Raw genomic sequence first — 15,181 nt, 5'->3', positions numbered from 1 at the left:
AAGCAAGGATGGCTAATTATATTGAGGGTTGTTACATATCACACATATGAATTATAATTTTGAAATAATTGGGGCTTAAACCAATCACATCAAAGAAGAGTGTTTCAGAACTTGACTTCACATGTTTTATATTTATTCATATATTTTTTATTTTAAAAAGGAGTGTCTATTTTCCCTATATAGAGCAAGATCTGCACAATTATCCTGGGGACAGGGCACAGTAACATATGCTCTTTCTCATTTTGTTTAGTCCTCAAAACAATCTGTGTGTAGTATCACCGTATCCATTTCAAACAGGATATAAAGACTCTAATTTAATCCAAGAACTGCCTTAAACTCATTTTTAAACAAAATTGGGTATAAAAGTCTTTTCACTGTTAAGTGGTAGCACCTAGATTTTTACAACTGGGTTTTTGACGCTGTCCTATACCATTCTGCCTTTCAAATACTGTTGTTTTTTTCAATAATATTTATTTCAATTTTAAGTAAATACTGGATTATTTTTCCATGAGTACATAATACAGCTTGTACTAACCCTAGAATATACAACTGGAAAGAAACTTAGAAATTACCTAGTCCAAGTGTTTAGTTTTACAAGAAAGATAAAATAGCCATGAATAAGCAACCTATTCAGAGGCCCAAATCAAACAGTGGGGACACAGGGGAGTATTTGCCCCCATTGACAGACATTCCAGAACTCTTCCTACTTTGACATACAACCTCTCCTTTAAAGATATTTCTTGAACAAAACTGTGACTAGACACAGATTTTCTTCCTGTTGGTTTGTTATAATTAATCATTTTTCCTATTGGAATGAAAATGAAAGCCAGTAAGAGGTTAGTTCTGGATGATAACAAACTGTCAAGAGAAATATTTTCAAATTAACATAGATTAACAGTAAGTGCAGTCTTTCAAAGCTATGTTAGAAGTTTAGTGCTTTTGTTGTTTGGTTTTGTCAAGAAAGGTTTGGATAAATACTTCCCAATTAAGCAATTCAGATTTCTAGTTCTTATCGGCATTGCTCAAATCATGTGAAATTCTCGTTTCAAATAAAAAAGAATATGATCTGTGTGCCAGGCAGTCAAGATTTTATAATAATATGATAGCAGTCTTTATATATTTATTTCTTCAGTCTTACATGTATTTTGTGCAAAGCCATGGGAAAAAGAATATCCTAACAATTAAGAGTAGGAACTTTGGAGTTATATAATCATAGACTAGACAAGATACTTAACTATTTACAGTCATATAAAACCATGGTAAGGGGAAAAAGAGATAATTATCTAATAGACTATAGAGCAGAGTTAATTATTTCAAGAAGATTTAGATTAGCAATGTATCACAGATGAGACAGAGTAGAAAATTTGAGCTTTCCATCCTTTGGCCTTGGCATTCTTCTTGGTGTGAATGGTACATAATTTCAGGGCCCCAGCACATTGGGGTGTCATACCTCATGGTATTTTATTTTGGCTACTTATCATAGCAATTTATGTCAGATGGCAGTAATGTCCTTTGAGAAAGGGGTGCCATTTATTTAATTTGGACAATGTTGATACATTGTTAGGATTATGAATTCTGAAATAATACTTTTGGAGATACTGAAATAACTAAAACTTTATTATGAGAGTCTGGCCAGTGGTAGTAAGAGTTTTTGTTTTTGAGGACAGAGCATATTTTCCTTCTAGTATGTACACTTATTCAATTTCTCAATTATTTGCACATATTGCAATTATTTATTCTTTATTTCCTAAGGACTGTACATATTGAACTTAACCCTGGAGAGGTAGAGCACATTTAAAAGATAAGTTCTTGTTTATCCTATATTTTGATACTAAATATGTTCTGTTTGGAAAAAATAAGAAAGATTTCTTCTGTTGAGTACTTTTTGCTCTGGAAAGATGCAGTGAAGATGGCTGAAGTTAGCATTAAATGGTTCTTTCTTAGTATCTATGTGCTTTAGTTAACAGTAGATTTCCTCCGCTAGCTATTTGCTGGTATTTCTGCTCATGGGAGTACCCTGAAGAAGAAGTCAGCAGGGAAATAATCTTCCAGGCACATGTCTGCTCCATGAACTATAGTTATATTAAAGATCAGAAGTAAAGATGGGCTGAGAATTCAATTTACATCCTGGAAGCTCCCCACACCTGTTTCCATTTGCTGTTTCTCCATATAGTTGTGTTTTAAGCTCCTATATAAAGGTTCTGAATAACTGTCAGGACAATATATGTTTCTGCTTTTGTTCAGCTTATTGCTCATGCTGCAGATATACAACATGCTTCCATATGAGGATGTGATAGCTGAAGGGCATCATTAATGTGTTAAATGATGTGGAATGCTTCAGGCACATCACTGCAGAGTGATATTTCCAGGTGCACAGTTCAGACACTTCAGACATATCACTGCAGAGTGATATTTCCAGGTGCACAGTTATCTGCCTGATTTCAAATCGAAAAAAAGAAAGAAGCTAAATTACCACACAAGTAAAAGTCACCATCAAGATTAAAATGTATATATTCACCTGTAATCTCTGGGACTGATTCAGACATCACCTGTTTGTTTAGAAAAATAAAAGGTTAAGATTTCAGTTATTAGGGTTTATTAATTACACAAGTGAAACAAGAAGAGCAGGACTCAGAGTACATGACTGGAATCTTATCCCCACTATTTCATAGTTGATGTTCATCACTTTAACATTCTGATTCACTACATGGATGCTACACAACACCTTCTTTCGTGTTCTGAAAGAACTCATGTAGATTCTTCTTGGTGTCTACTTTACTTCCAGGGTAGTGATTACATGGTTGCATACATCTCTATAGAGACTACACCAGCATGTGTCTATAGCTTAATAGCTTATCCAGCTGCCCACCTTTTCTACCTTATTTTGAAATGCTTGCTTCTTCACAAATGCTTAAGTCTGACTGGCTGTCTTTGACATGAGGCATTCCTTTGTCATGTCCCTATATGCTGCTTCTAAATCCCCAAAGAACATGATGGATGAAGGAAACAGATTTCAAAAGCAAGAATATGGAAGATTTAGAAATATCTGCTTGATCAATGTAAAACATTAGAGTGGATTCTAAACTTAGCCAAAGAGCTGTGATAGTTTAGGACTCATTTGAAAAAGTGTGTTTTGTTAATTCAAGATTTATTAAAAATATCTATTTCTTTTTTTACTGATGAATGCTGTTACTTTGTTCTGTGAAACAGCAGGCCATGAAACCTTTGCAAGAAAGCTTCTAAAATCCCTTATTGGAAGGACAGATAAGAGATGACAGATGTACTTAAAGACTGAAACATGTACCAATTGATTAAAAGTATAACTAGTAACAAAGTTCTGAATTGTAATTCTAGAATCATAAAAAACAAATAAAACAGGAAAAATTATGATTGGATTTCCAGTTCAATCCCTTCATGTGATGGATAGCAATTTGTGATCAGAAGAAAAGAAAGTATCTTTGATCATCAAACTAAGTGAATGATAGAGGCCATTCTGTCTAAATCTGAGGATGGGAATGTTTTCATTATATCATAGAACTCTAAGATGCTCTCCTTCTTGGCATAAATAAACTAATGGTGCTTCAATAGAACATTTAAACAAAACTAAACTGAGTTCTTTTTGTTTTAAAGAATATTATTTACTGGTATTTCTGAACGGATGGAAACTGAGATTCCTAGAGTAGAAAGAATCAAGCACTTAAAAGTAAAACTAACAAGTGCTGATTTCCTTTCCCATCGTATTTTTGTTATCTGACAATTTATAAAAAGTATTAATTTTTTCATTATTATAGACAGGTACTATATTACAGAAATGGAAGGCAAACACAACATCAGGGTTTTTTTTGCTAAAGGGACTTTGGTGGAACACCTGACAAAAGATCATTAATATCTGCAGGTGAAACCATAGTATTGAACCATGTTAATGTCCTGATGTTAATAAAGGTACTGAGGCTCGGTAAGAAATTTCATTGTTTTTCGGAAATTCATACTATAGTACTTAGGTGTAAGGGGGCATAATACATGCAATTTACTCTCAAAAGATTCAGAAATAAATATCTATATAGAGAAGGAAATGGGGGAGAGAATGGTAAAGCAAATGTAGTAAGATGTTAACTTCCAAGGAATCTGGGTGAAGACAAGGCAAATAATGTGTATTATAGTACTATTTTGTGACATTTGGTAACATTTTCATACATATGAACAAAACAGATTTTATGATAGAAATTATACACATGTATTCAGGACTCCAGTAGGGTAAACTGAATGGAGAACAGAAGGTTTGATGCACACTGAGGAAGTGTCAGTCCGGAGAATCTTTATAGAGGGAAAAATGAGTTTAAATGGACCCAGAAAAAAGATATGAAAAATGTTCATTCCTGGAGCAAAAAATTCAAGGTTGGAGGAGATGGTGAAAAAGGAAATACTGGAGGAATATCAGGACCCAGATAATGGAGGGATATGTCTTTCAACTACTGTAAATTGAGAGAAACGTGATGGCATTTACCTAAGTCTAAAGATAATATTGTTTATTTGACTGTAGGATTCCAAGGCAAAACAGTTCTAAGACTGAAGGTCCTTCAATGTCAACAATCTTGAGATCAAGAATACAAGGAGGAAAAGGCCTCAAGTTCTTAATTGTATTTTGGGTTGAGTTTATGGCTCAAAAAATTTTTAATGCCACTACAGATAAACTTAATACTTATTTAAATCCAATGACTTCATTTATTCCATTCTTTAATTATGACTCAAGAATTTACATGCTAATTGTATTTATTGTCTACATTCCCTGCTCATTTCAAAATAAAGATTCTAAAAACACAAACTGAATTAGTTTATTTCTCTGTTTAAAATATGTATCTCTATCCAGTACCCTGCTATTTAACATTCAAGTCACTGGGCCCTCCTTGTCTATCCAATCTGATTTCTTATTACACTTAACAAGATCCATCTCCTCTTCTCAACCTGCCTTCCTGTTACTCAGGGAACTCAACTGCAATGTTGTGATACACACACACACACACACACACACACACACATACTTCCTTTTCTTTATGCTTATTTGATTTATTTCTATTTTTCAAAGCACATTTAAACTCTTCTGTATAAAGGTTTTCCGAAAATTCTTAACTGCCACTTCTTAACTCATTTAATTACATAGTATCTTGTGCAAGCTTATTTGTTTCATATCATTTTTTCAAAAAATCTATACTTAGATTGTAAATTTCTGCATGGCTAAAGGCATACATTTCATGAACATAAGAGTCATTCAATTATATGTGTTGATCCATTAACCTTTTGAACAAATATCTCAGTGGAAAGAAGCTGCTGGGCAGTAGGAAATTTTTATTTAAATTAATGCTTTTAAGGTCCAAGTCCTGTTTTTCTTGGAATCTCAACATAATTAAAAGAGGACTATTATAATATATGGCATTATTTATTTATGAACGTTACAACCAGATACTAAAACATCTAACACTAAGTGTGGAGAAAAGCATTTCCTTTTCCCTCTTGAACTTAATAAACTTAATAAGTTAGGAGGGTGTAAGGAAAAACACATTGCTGTGTGTCTCCTCTACTCAATACTCAATTGGCATAACACTTCACTTCTGATCACCAAATGTATGGGGAGGGAATTTTTCCCCACACTAAGCAATCCTGCAACATCAGCTGGGTATTCACAACTCAATTCAGTTCTGATACTACATACCTGGAGTTAGCAGCAGAAACCACAGGTTAAGAATTCAGTCCCACAAGACTCCCCCTACTCCTGTTCCAGATGCAATTTCAAATTCAGGTTGTTATCTGTACTTCTGATCCACCGGCTATAAATCAAAGATTTCCATGACCACCTCCACGGGTTCAATTAATTTTCTAGAGAAGCCCATGGAACAGTTTTACTAGATTAATAATTTATTATAAAAGGATACAATTTAGGAACAGCCAGATGGAAGAGATGCACAGGGCAAGGTAGGGAGGAATGGGTACAGAGTTTCCATGCTCTCTCCACCTGTATGTGTTCATCAACACAGAAGCTCTCTGAACCCCATCCTTTGGGCTTTCAAGGAGGCTTCATTGCACAGGCATGATAAATTACATTACTGGCCACTGATTAGCCAACTCTATCTCCAGACCCCTCCCTGGGGTTGGGAATAAGAAATAGGAGGGCTGAAAGTTCCAACCCTCATTACGGGATTTGGTTCCCCTGGCAACAGCATCCATCCTTAGAGGTTTACCAAAAACCATTTCATTAACATAAACTCAGTTGTAGTTGAAAGGGGTTGTCATGAATAACAAAATACACCTTTATTGCTCTTATCACTTAGGAAATGTCAAGGGTTTTAGGAGCTCTGTACCATGAACTGAGACCAAGACCAAATGTGTATTTCTTATTTTAAGTAACAATTATCACTGAGGGAAAATCATCTGTGAAGACTGAGGGAGTAAAGGCTGAGCTTAGGTTCAGGGAAGAGTGGGGATGGTAAGGAAGATCTCTTGACTAACACTCCTGGGAAACCCTGCAATAAATGACTAGCAGCAACCACCAAGTATACTGTGAATGGCACAGGTTACAGCAGATTTTTTCCCAGCAAAGCCCCTTTCTGTCTCCAAGGCAACATTGATTTTTGTAGCTATTTGGCACAAATCACAGGGTGGCAGAAAGAATACGAGAATAGAAGTTGAAAGTGGAGTTGGAACTATTAGACATAAGTGGAAATTTGATATCTTGATGAAATGTTACAAATGCTTCTTGGACCTCAGTATCTCTAGCTGTAAAATGGGGAAAGGGGTGGACCTTGAAATTGCAAGCCCATGTGTTTTCTGTTAGTGTCCTCTATTCTAGTCCAGGATCGTTATATGCAGTAGGATAGTGGAGTGGGGAGGAGGAAGGCAGATTGAGGTTGAGAATAAACAGAGCTGGATATTCCACTAGTGGACTGATAGTTTCCAGAACTGAAAGGTAAATATACTCATTCAAGGAAGAAAACAAGAAGTAGCAATTTACACTGTTACAACTTCACAGATTTTTGTTTTGCAATCTGTAATTCTGTACATGTTTGATAACTGTGCGGATAAAATCTTTATGCTGAGACCATGCTTTTTATCTCCCAGCACACTTTGTGGAAGTAGTGAGAGCTGAGAACTAACATCCGAATTTACAACATAATCCTCTACGATTTAGAAGGTCCCTTATCGTGTGGTCATCACATCGTTTGTACAATGTAATCAAGAGGAAAATCAACAAACTCAATCTCACAAACTAAATTAAAAAGGATACATTCATGTTTCCCCTTTATGTCCGTGTCAGATAGAGAGACTAGAAGGAATTTAAACACCATGGAATCATATCTATCACAGACATATCTTTCTAGTGGTAGGGAGCTCATTTTTCAAGGCTACCAGTCCATTAACCTTCACAAAAAGAAAAATAGAGCAAAACAAAGAAACACTCCCTGGAGAAATGGCATTGCTTCTAATCTTGCTTCTATATCTTACAGTGGAGATTTAAAGATAGAACAAGGCACCTCTCCAGGCACACGCAATGATATAGTCACCCTGACATAAATATATAAAATGTCTAGTGGTACATACTGTAGACAAATCTGTGATTTTTTTTTTTTTAATGAGAGAGAGTAACTGATCTCTTCCTTGTCTTATCTTGTGATTTGTAAGTTGGAAGGCCAAAGCATCAACCCCATTTATTTGTTAATGTCTTGGCCTGCTCTTGGTTGCCACTTTACCTAGATTCATTCACTGTATGTATCTGGAACTATTAGTCTCCTGATAAATGCATTGTCAGAAAGCCAGAGGTCAGTGATAAGATAGGAATAGGGGGCTCTTGCTTGTTTTCATATGTTTCTGTTTGACTTAGAAGATAGTTATAAAACAGATTGATGCTTCTATTTTAAACAAGGTAGAAAGTCAGCGTGAAATAAAGGATTTGGGAAAGCCATTTACCACATAATTATAATTCCTTAAAATTCCTGTGTTCATTAAATATGAGAAGCTATAATCACACGTTATATAGCAATAGCATTACTCACTATTTTTCTCTCACAGAAGACAGTTAAACAAACCCAAGTTTCACATTTTAAAATATTATTAGTTACAAAGTTTAAATATCATTAACTGAAGCAAAGCAAAAGCATATTGCAGGTTGGTCTGGGATCTAGTTTGAAGTGGGAAAAATTACAGATTCAAAAAGCAAGACTGAAATAAGGATTTAGCTCACTTCATTTAAAAGTCATGTCTTTTCCACAAATAAAGTTTCTTTATCATCATGAGACAATATTAAAGTATAAGATTCTCATCAATTTAAGAGACCAGAGGCAAAGTGGGAATAAAAGAAGAATCTGAAATCAGAAAGTGACACAGTGAACATGGACTGTAATGGGGTTATATTCAAAATATCTATCAATTGCATGGCAAGGGCACAGACCCCTCAAGAGTGAGGAGCTCTGGAGACCCCCTCTTCTATTTGAAGACTTATTCTTTGGTTGTTAGATCATGGGGGGGGATTGGGTGCAGCTGAGGCCTTTGTGCTTACAACCTCCCAATGCAGTGTTTTTTCACTTTAATTGTGAAGAGATTGTCCCTGGAAAATGTAGATGGTGAAATCACCAAATAATTTATAATCAGAAAACTTTCAGATCAGTGATTCCAACTGTTCTCCACCAAGACTTCTTCACTACGATTCACCAGAAAATTCCATATTCTGAATTTTTTAATATAAAACATACTATCAAATAAAATGGGTTTATTTTCTTACTTTTAAATAATCATATAATTATCACCATCTGAGCTAATTAATACAGCTTCTGAGGAGCATAAGGAAGAACTCTTAAAATTAGATAATTATAACTAAGGTAAAGATATTTATAGTTTTAAATACCCTACATAACCTTTTCCAAGCTAAGATTCAATGTTGTTAAGTTATTTGAAATATCAAAATGTTTCAAGAAGCCCCACAAGTACTACTTTCAGAATCCAAATATTTAAAGGTTCTGAATTGGGAAACAATGGATTCAATTAGTTTAAAATCATCTAACAAGTCTGATTTATTCTCACCTGAAGAATTACATTGAGTCATTTAATATACTGCAACGATCTAAAACTGACAAAAGAGAAAATCCTGGGCTCTTTCAAATCTTTTTTTCCACTGTCAAAACTGTTACTTGGCTCTGAGACGGCAGGAGGAGTAAGCACCCAGCATGTACTCACCAGCCTGGTTAGTTGTGATGCTGACTGCCGCAAACTGTCTTGGCGGTGAGCTCAGCTCTGACACCCCATTAATGGCATCAATCTCAAAAGTATAGTTAGTGTGTGCCAGGAGGTCTGTCACTGTCGCTGTGGTGTTGGCGAGTCCAAACTGTCGAGGGAGGAAGCGGACATTTGGGCTGCATGGCTCACACTGTTTTACATTCCACCCACACTTTTTACATATGATGTTGAAGGTAACATCTTTCCGGCCTCCTGTGTCCAGGGGCCAACTCCAGTCCAGGATAACCGAAGTCTCGTTTATATTAGAGATAACATTTCTTGGTGCAGATGGAGGTCCTGCAAAGTAGTTCAACAAAGATTAATGAGCCTCACCTTCTGTTTTCTACTACAAGGGAAATAGATAATTTACAATGGAACTGAAAGAAGTAAATAACCATCTTGTCTTTATTATATACTTTTAATTTGTCCTTAGAGGATGCATGAGCTTATAGACACACGGATTCAAGAGCACTGTCGTCCCCAAGCTATGAATGGGGGAGTTTTGACTCAAAGTTGAAGGTGCACTCGCAAAGTCCAACAAAGGAATTTACCACTAAATTTAATGCTCTTGTGAATAGTTACAAAAACTTTAGTATTAGTTTATAAATCTTCGTCCTTTTTCCCTATGACCTATGACCAATATGTAACAAGAGGGAATAGAAATGTAAAAACACAAATCCCATGTCTATAACCTCCCCTCTTCTGTCAAATGTAATGTAAGATCCAAAACAAGATACAGAAAATTTTCCTTCTTTCTGGGGCCCTGTTGCAGGAAGTGCTTTAAAAACTAATTCATTTTGTGTGATAAATGTTGCATTTGTGGTGAGCCAGGCATGAAGAGTAAAGCAGAGAAAGCTTTCAATTTGCACATGGATAACAGAAGGAAATGGGCCAAATGCTTAAAAGAAAAAATAAATAAATAAAATAAAACAAACATGGAGGCATGGGTTGCAGCAAAACTACTCACGGGTACAAGCCATGGATGGAGGGTCTTTGTCTGCTCGGAAGTAATTATTCTCACACCTGCAGTTCACTGAACCATCTTCATGAGTAGAACTGTGAGGTGGGCATTTGGCACACTTCATGTTACCATCTGAAGCTTTGTAGAAACCTGGTCGACAAGCTACAAACAAAATGAGTCTTTTAAAATTCTGTGATAATTTTGAAAACATATTTTTTGAAAACAAGGAAAACAGATTTCAGGATTTTAGGGCATACATGCATTATAAATAAAAATCCATTTTTTTCCTCCTAGAATTTACAGCAGCAAATAATGTAGCCCAGTGTAGATTCTCCACACAAATGTTCGAATTTGCACCAAATGTCAAGGGGGGAAAAAACCCAAAGATTGAGACTATTTTCGCACTAGGGTGTGATGAAATTTCCAGCTCATGTTTTCACAGCTTTACTTGGCACTGGACTGTTTGTAGAAAAAATAGAGCAAAGCCACGTCATCATGTCACTAAGCCCTTTTTAAACATGATGCAGTGCGTACATTCTCTACACTGTACCACATTACTAATTGTTTTCTAATTGGTTTCTGTGTGTACAACTGCATCCTCAGAAACTGTAAACAGCTGAAGGAAGAAAATATGGCCTTGGTGATATTTTAAGATTCTTAATACATAGTTCTCATGAACTATGATATTTTTTTCTGCCTAGAAAATGTTGTTCCTTAACTTCTCTGGCAATGTCATAAAATAAAGATTTTTAATACATTTCCTGTATGCATCTCCAATACATAGGAAAGTACAATTTCTATCTAAACTAATCTACATGTGAATTATTACTAGGTTAAAGCTTTTTTAATAACTCTGTGTCCTCGTCTTACTTTCTAGCCATATCTCTGAATGACATGTTTTTTCTTAAGCCCAATTAACTGGTTATCAAATATTGATTTCAACTGCCCATTTAGTATTCACTATCTATTTATTGCATCAAAATAATTATGCCTCTACTATATTATTTTCATTTAATCTGACATAAAATTCAAAATGCTATACTGTCTCATCTGATCCATTTTTATAATTACATTAGAAATCATAGGAAAATCCTAACAAGGAGTCCCTTGATATTCCTTTAAGAAAGAAATTTATAGTCCAATATTTTAAAGTTTTTTCTACATCATCTTTGGAAGTCAATAATTTCTTACAGTACTAAAACTCAATTTCAATGCGATATTGAGATTTGATGGCTTAAAGCATTTACTTATATCATTTGCCATATAGATTTTATCATTGGATTCCAGAATTTCAGCTTCATATTGTCAGTAACAGGTTGTTTGCATTCAAGTGAAACCTGTGAGGACAAATCTTAACTTTTATAATCATTAAATGAATTTTGAAAGGTAACACATTGTATCTATAATAGTATTTCTTCCCATATAACATTTCCTGGGCAATACACTGACAAGGGAAATACTCTGCCAAGACAAACAATTAGAATAGCTTAAAATGATAGCAATCATTAATTTAGTCTTGCTGTTTTCTAGCTCTTATTAAGAACTGCTGGTCTAGGGCCATTTTACATGAAATTGAACTTTTGGTGCCACATTGAAAGCTACTCAAATAAATTCTATCGCCCTTACCAAATGTGGATTAGAATTACAAAGCCTTGGACATTGTCCTTAAGCACTGGTTAGAAATGTCCAGGCATATCTCACGTCATGCTGCCTTCAGGAGAAATGATTAAAGTATAAACAAACTATACACTTAACTTCTGGTTTCAATTTAGCTCATCCAGTGTCTAGATTCACAAAGAGGGCATTGCTGAGTCTTAAAAGATTAAGTTGCAGGGTTCAAATGTACTCTGTTTTTTTGTTTGATTGCAAGTTTATCTGTGCATTTTTATTTGAGGTTTTTATAATCTTCACAACATTTAGCATAAAGGTACTAACTAAATGTTTAATCACTTTTTGTTGTTATTATAAATGGCTATATTGTGTGATACTTAAAGAAAAGACAAGACAGTCATACAATCACTTCTTAGCTGCAGCACTACAGTACAAGATTTCTGATAGTAACTTGAAAGAAACTATCATTAATAAACATAGAAGTTAAGAATGTGACCCAAACTAGTAACAAGACTTGACCTAATTATGACTAAATACTAACCTTAGAGATATATTATAGTAAAAGATAGGTAGGCACATACACATGCAGTATAATAAGTATTTCCCAATCCCTTAGTCTAATTCAGGCTCTAAGAAGTTAGCCTTGAGGATATAAATGTCCCTAATTCTGTCCATCCATTTCGATTTTTGCAATTGAAAGAGGGCAACAGACATTCAGCACAGGCCACGTGAAGCAAGAACTCCACTCCGATCAAGCAGTTGGAAGAGACTATACAGAAAAAATCTCATTTGAGAAAGATCATGAAAAGATGGTTGGAGTTGGTCTATAAACAGCATAATCAAATTCACAAATAAATCAACATGGGAAGACAAACCATTAAGTAGAGGAATGTGGTGGGTACTGCTGGTTCCACATACAACATCCAGATGCTGCTTCCTGCTTGCTAGTAAGATCCTGATTTTGTTCAGAATTGTACTTTGCCAAGCACTTCCTTACTTAGAAGTACTTAGACCTCATTGCAAATAGCGATGAATGGCCAAAAAGATGGCCAAAGAGATACAAATGGAAATCTGATGAAGGTCTTTGAGATATCTTTTACTTTTCCTAATAAGATGGTCCAAATGCAATTGATTTTGGGCATAACGGCTTACACATGGCAGCAAGTGAAAGGCCAAGAAACTCAAGAGAGATGTGTACCCTGCATTTGTTGATTCAGCAAGTACCTATCTCAACATTTCTTATAATGTCAGATAAAGAACACCCTGTTTGTTTAAATCACTGTGGTCAAGTTTTCTTTTACCTGCAGAAGAAAGTATTCCTAAATTATATAAAAGACAAGCAGAAAATCTGTTGAGATATACTAATTAAGTAGAATTACACCTTAAAGGAGCTAAAAAGATCCTAAGAAATCACATTGGCCAGTATATGTTTTACATCTGAGGACTCAGAAACCTAGGATGTTAGGTGGCACACAGAACAGGCTCTGCTCTGCATCTTCTGGTACCCAGTAGCTAACTGATAGGCTTTAACTGCCTATTTATAGGTATTCAATGAATGCCAACTACATGCAGTGTATAATGCTAGTTTCTATAACAGCATCCTGAATTTTCTTTCTGAAGGAATTTTTATATGTACCATCTCAAATGAGTCTCACAACAGTTAAATTGAACTAATCAGGTCAGATACTAATCTACTCATTTTACAGATGGACAATTGAAGCAGAAACAGAAGGAGCATCATGGCCGAGGTAACAGAGAAATTCAGTGGTGTGATTGGAACAAGCAGTTTTCTGCTTTTAATTTATGTAAGTCAATTACTGAAAGTACGTTATTTTCCAAAACCATGGATTATTTTCCTAGTAGTTCTGAATTGTTGGTATAACACTGAAGAACAGTCATCTTAAAATTATTTAATTAAACAAATGCAAGTCATTTTTCATCTATTCCTAGTAAGAAACTATTTCAGACACTGCAATGCTTTCTTGTATTTCTCTAAAATTTTCTATCTATTTGATGTGTGACATTGTTATGGGAAGATGAGCAAGTGTGTTCTTTTGTTGGAAGGGAAAAAAGAATCTGTCAACTTCAAGAACAGGATGACCCACTCTATGTGGGAGGCACACAAGAAAATTTTCCCTTTTGTGCTGTAAGCAGAATCTCTAAATTCTCCCCAGAATTATACAACAGATTTATTCATTAACTGAATAATTTATTCACTAACAAAATGATTATGCTGGTAGGAAACACACTTTTAAAATGCATACTTGCTCTAAAAATTTTTTCCTACCAATAAAAAATCTTTCTCCTTTGCAGTAAATCAACTTGTGTTTAAATATCTATCTATCTGTTATATCTTCTTCACCCTTCAAAAAATCTTTATGGAAGGATTTGAAACTTTACCTATAAGGGGCATAAATGCTGTTTTATTACCTTTGCTTATTGTAATTAAAGCAATGATTATAATTTGAAAGCACCTCCTTTCCTTCATGAATGTAAAACTAGTGATATAACATCACACATTTCTCTCATTTAAGTTGTAGAGTCTGAGAAGGTTCAGCATATTTAAAAAGTCAGCTAAGGAGTAGAAAGTAGTGTTTTCTTTTATTGTTAAAGGCAAGTCTTTGATAATTTTTTGTAGAATATCAAAGAAAACAGAACAGACAAGCTAATGCTAATTCATATTTATTCAGTTTTAAGTTTTGAAATAAAAAACTTCTGCTATATAAGCTAGAGGGTATTTTGCTCAGTGAAATAAGTCAGGCAGAGAGAGACAAATATCAAATGATTTTCCTCATTTGTGGAGTATAACAATGAAGCAAAACTGAAGGAACAAAATAGAAACAGACTCACAGACTCCAAGAAGGCACTAGTGGTTACCAAAGAGGAGGGGTGGGGGAGGCTGGGTGGGGAGGGAGGGAAAAGGGGATTGAGGGGTATCATGATTGGTGCACATGGTGTGTGTGCGGTCATGGGGAAGACAGTGTAGCTCAGAGAAGACAAATAGGGACTCTGTGGCATCTTACTATACTGATGGACAGTGACTGCAATGGGGTATGGGGGGGGGACTCAATAATAAGGGTGAATATAATAACCACATTGTTTTTCTTGTGAAACCTTCAAGAGAGTGTATATCAATGATACCTTAATAAAATAACAAACAAACAAAAAGACTTCTGCTATATAGCTAAGGCCTTCCCTGATGCAGGACACCTACTAAAACAATACTTAACTACAGAGGATATACACTTATTTAAAACCTGCTGCCAGGTAACAGAATTCTGATTCAGACCTTTCTTCATGTAACCTAGTAGCATATGTTCTTGTCAGTCAAATGCTGGTAAAATTATTTAA

At 35.0% G+C, this 15,181-nt stretch overlaps 1 protein-coding gene across 5 annotated transcripts in view; it reads right to left on the bottom strand.

The window, feature by feature from the left end:
* The window catches only part of EPHA3 (EPH receptor A3), a 376,254-nt gene that overhangs the window by 109,305 nt on the left and 251,768 nt on the right, over positions 1-15,181 (bottom strand). For 3 of the 5 annotated variants that reach the window (XM_057501930.1, XM_036898999.2, XM_036899008.2), the window contains exons 4-5: positions 10,226-10,381; positions 9,220-9,555 (exon numbers count right to left, since the gene is read on the bottom strand). In XM_057501930.1, the coding sequence (XP_057357913.1) occupies positions 9,220-9,555; positions 10,226-10,381 (492 nt within the window). The remainder of the gene's footprint in view (positions 1-9,219; positions 9,556-10,225; positions 10,382-15,181) is intronic. The other 2 variants (XM_036899016.2, XM_057501936.1) reach the window with 1 other exon arrangement.

Source organism: Manis pentadactyla, chromosome 1 (genome assembly GCF_030020395.1).
Source record: "Manis pentadactyla isolate mManPen7 chromosome 1, mManPen7.hap1, whole genome shotgun sequence".
Lineage (NCBI taxonomy): Eukaryota > Metazoa > Chordata > Mammalia > Pholidota > Manidae > Manis > Manis pentadactyla.
This window is presented reverse-complemented; position numbering and strand designations above follow the sequence as displayed.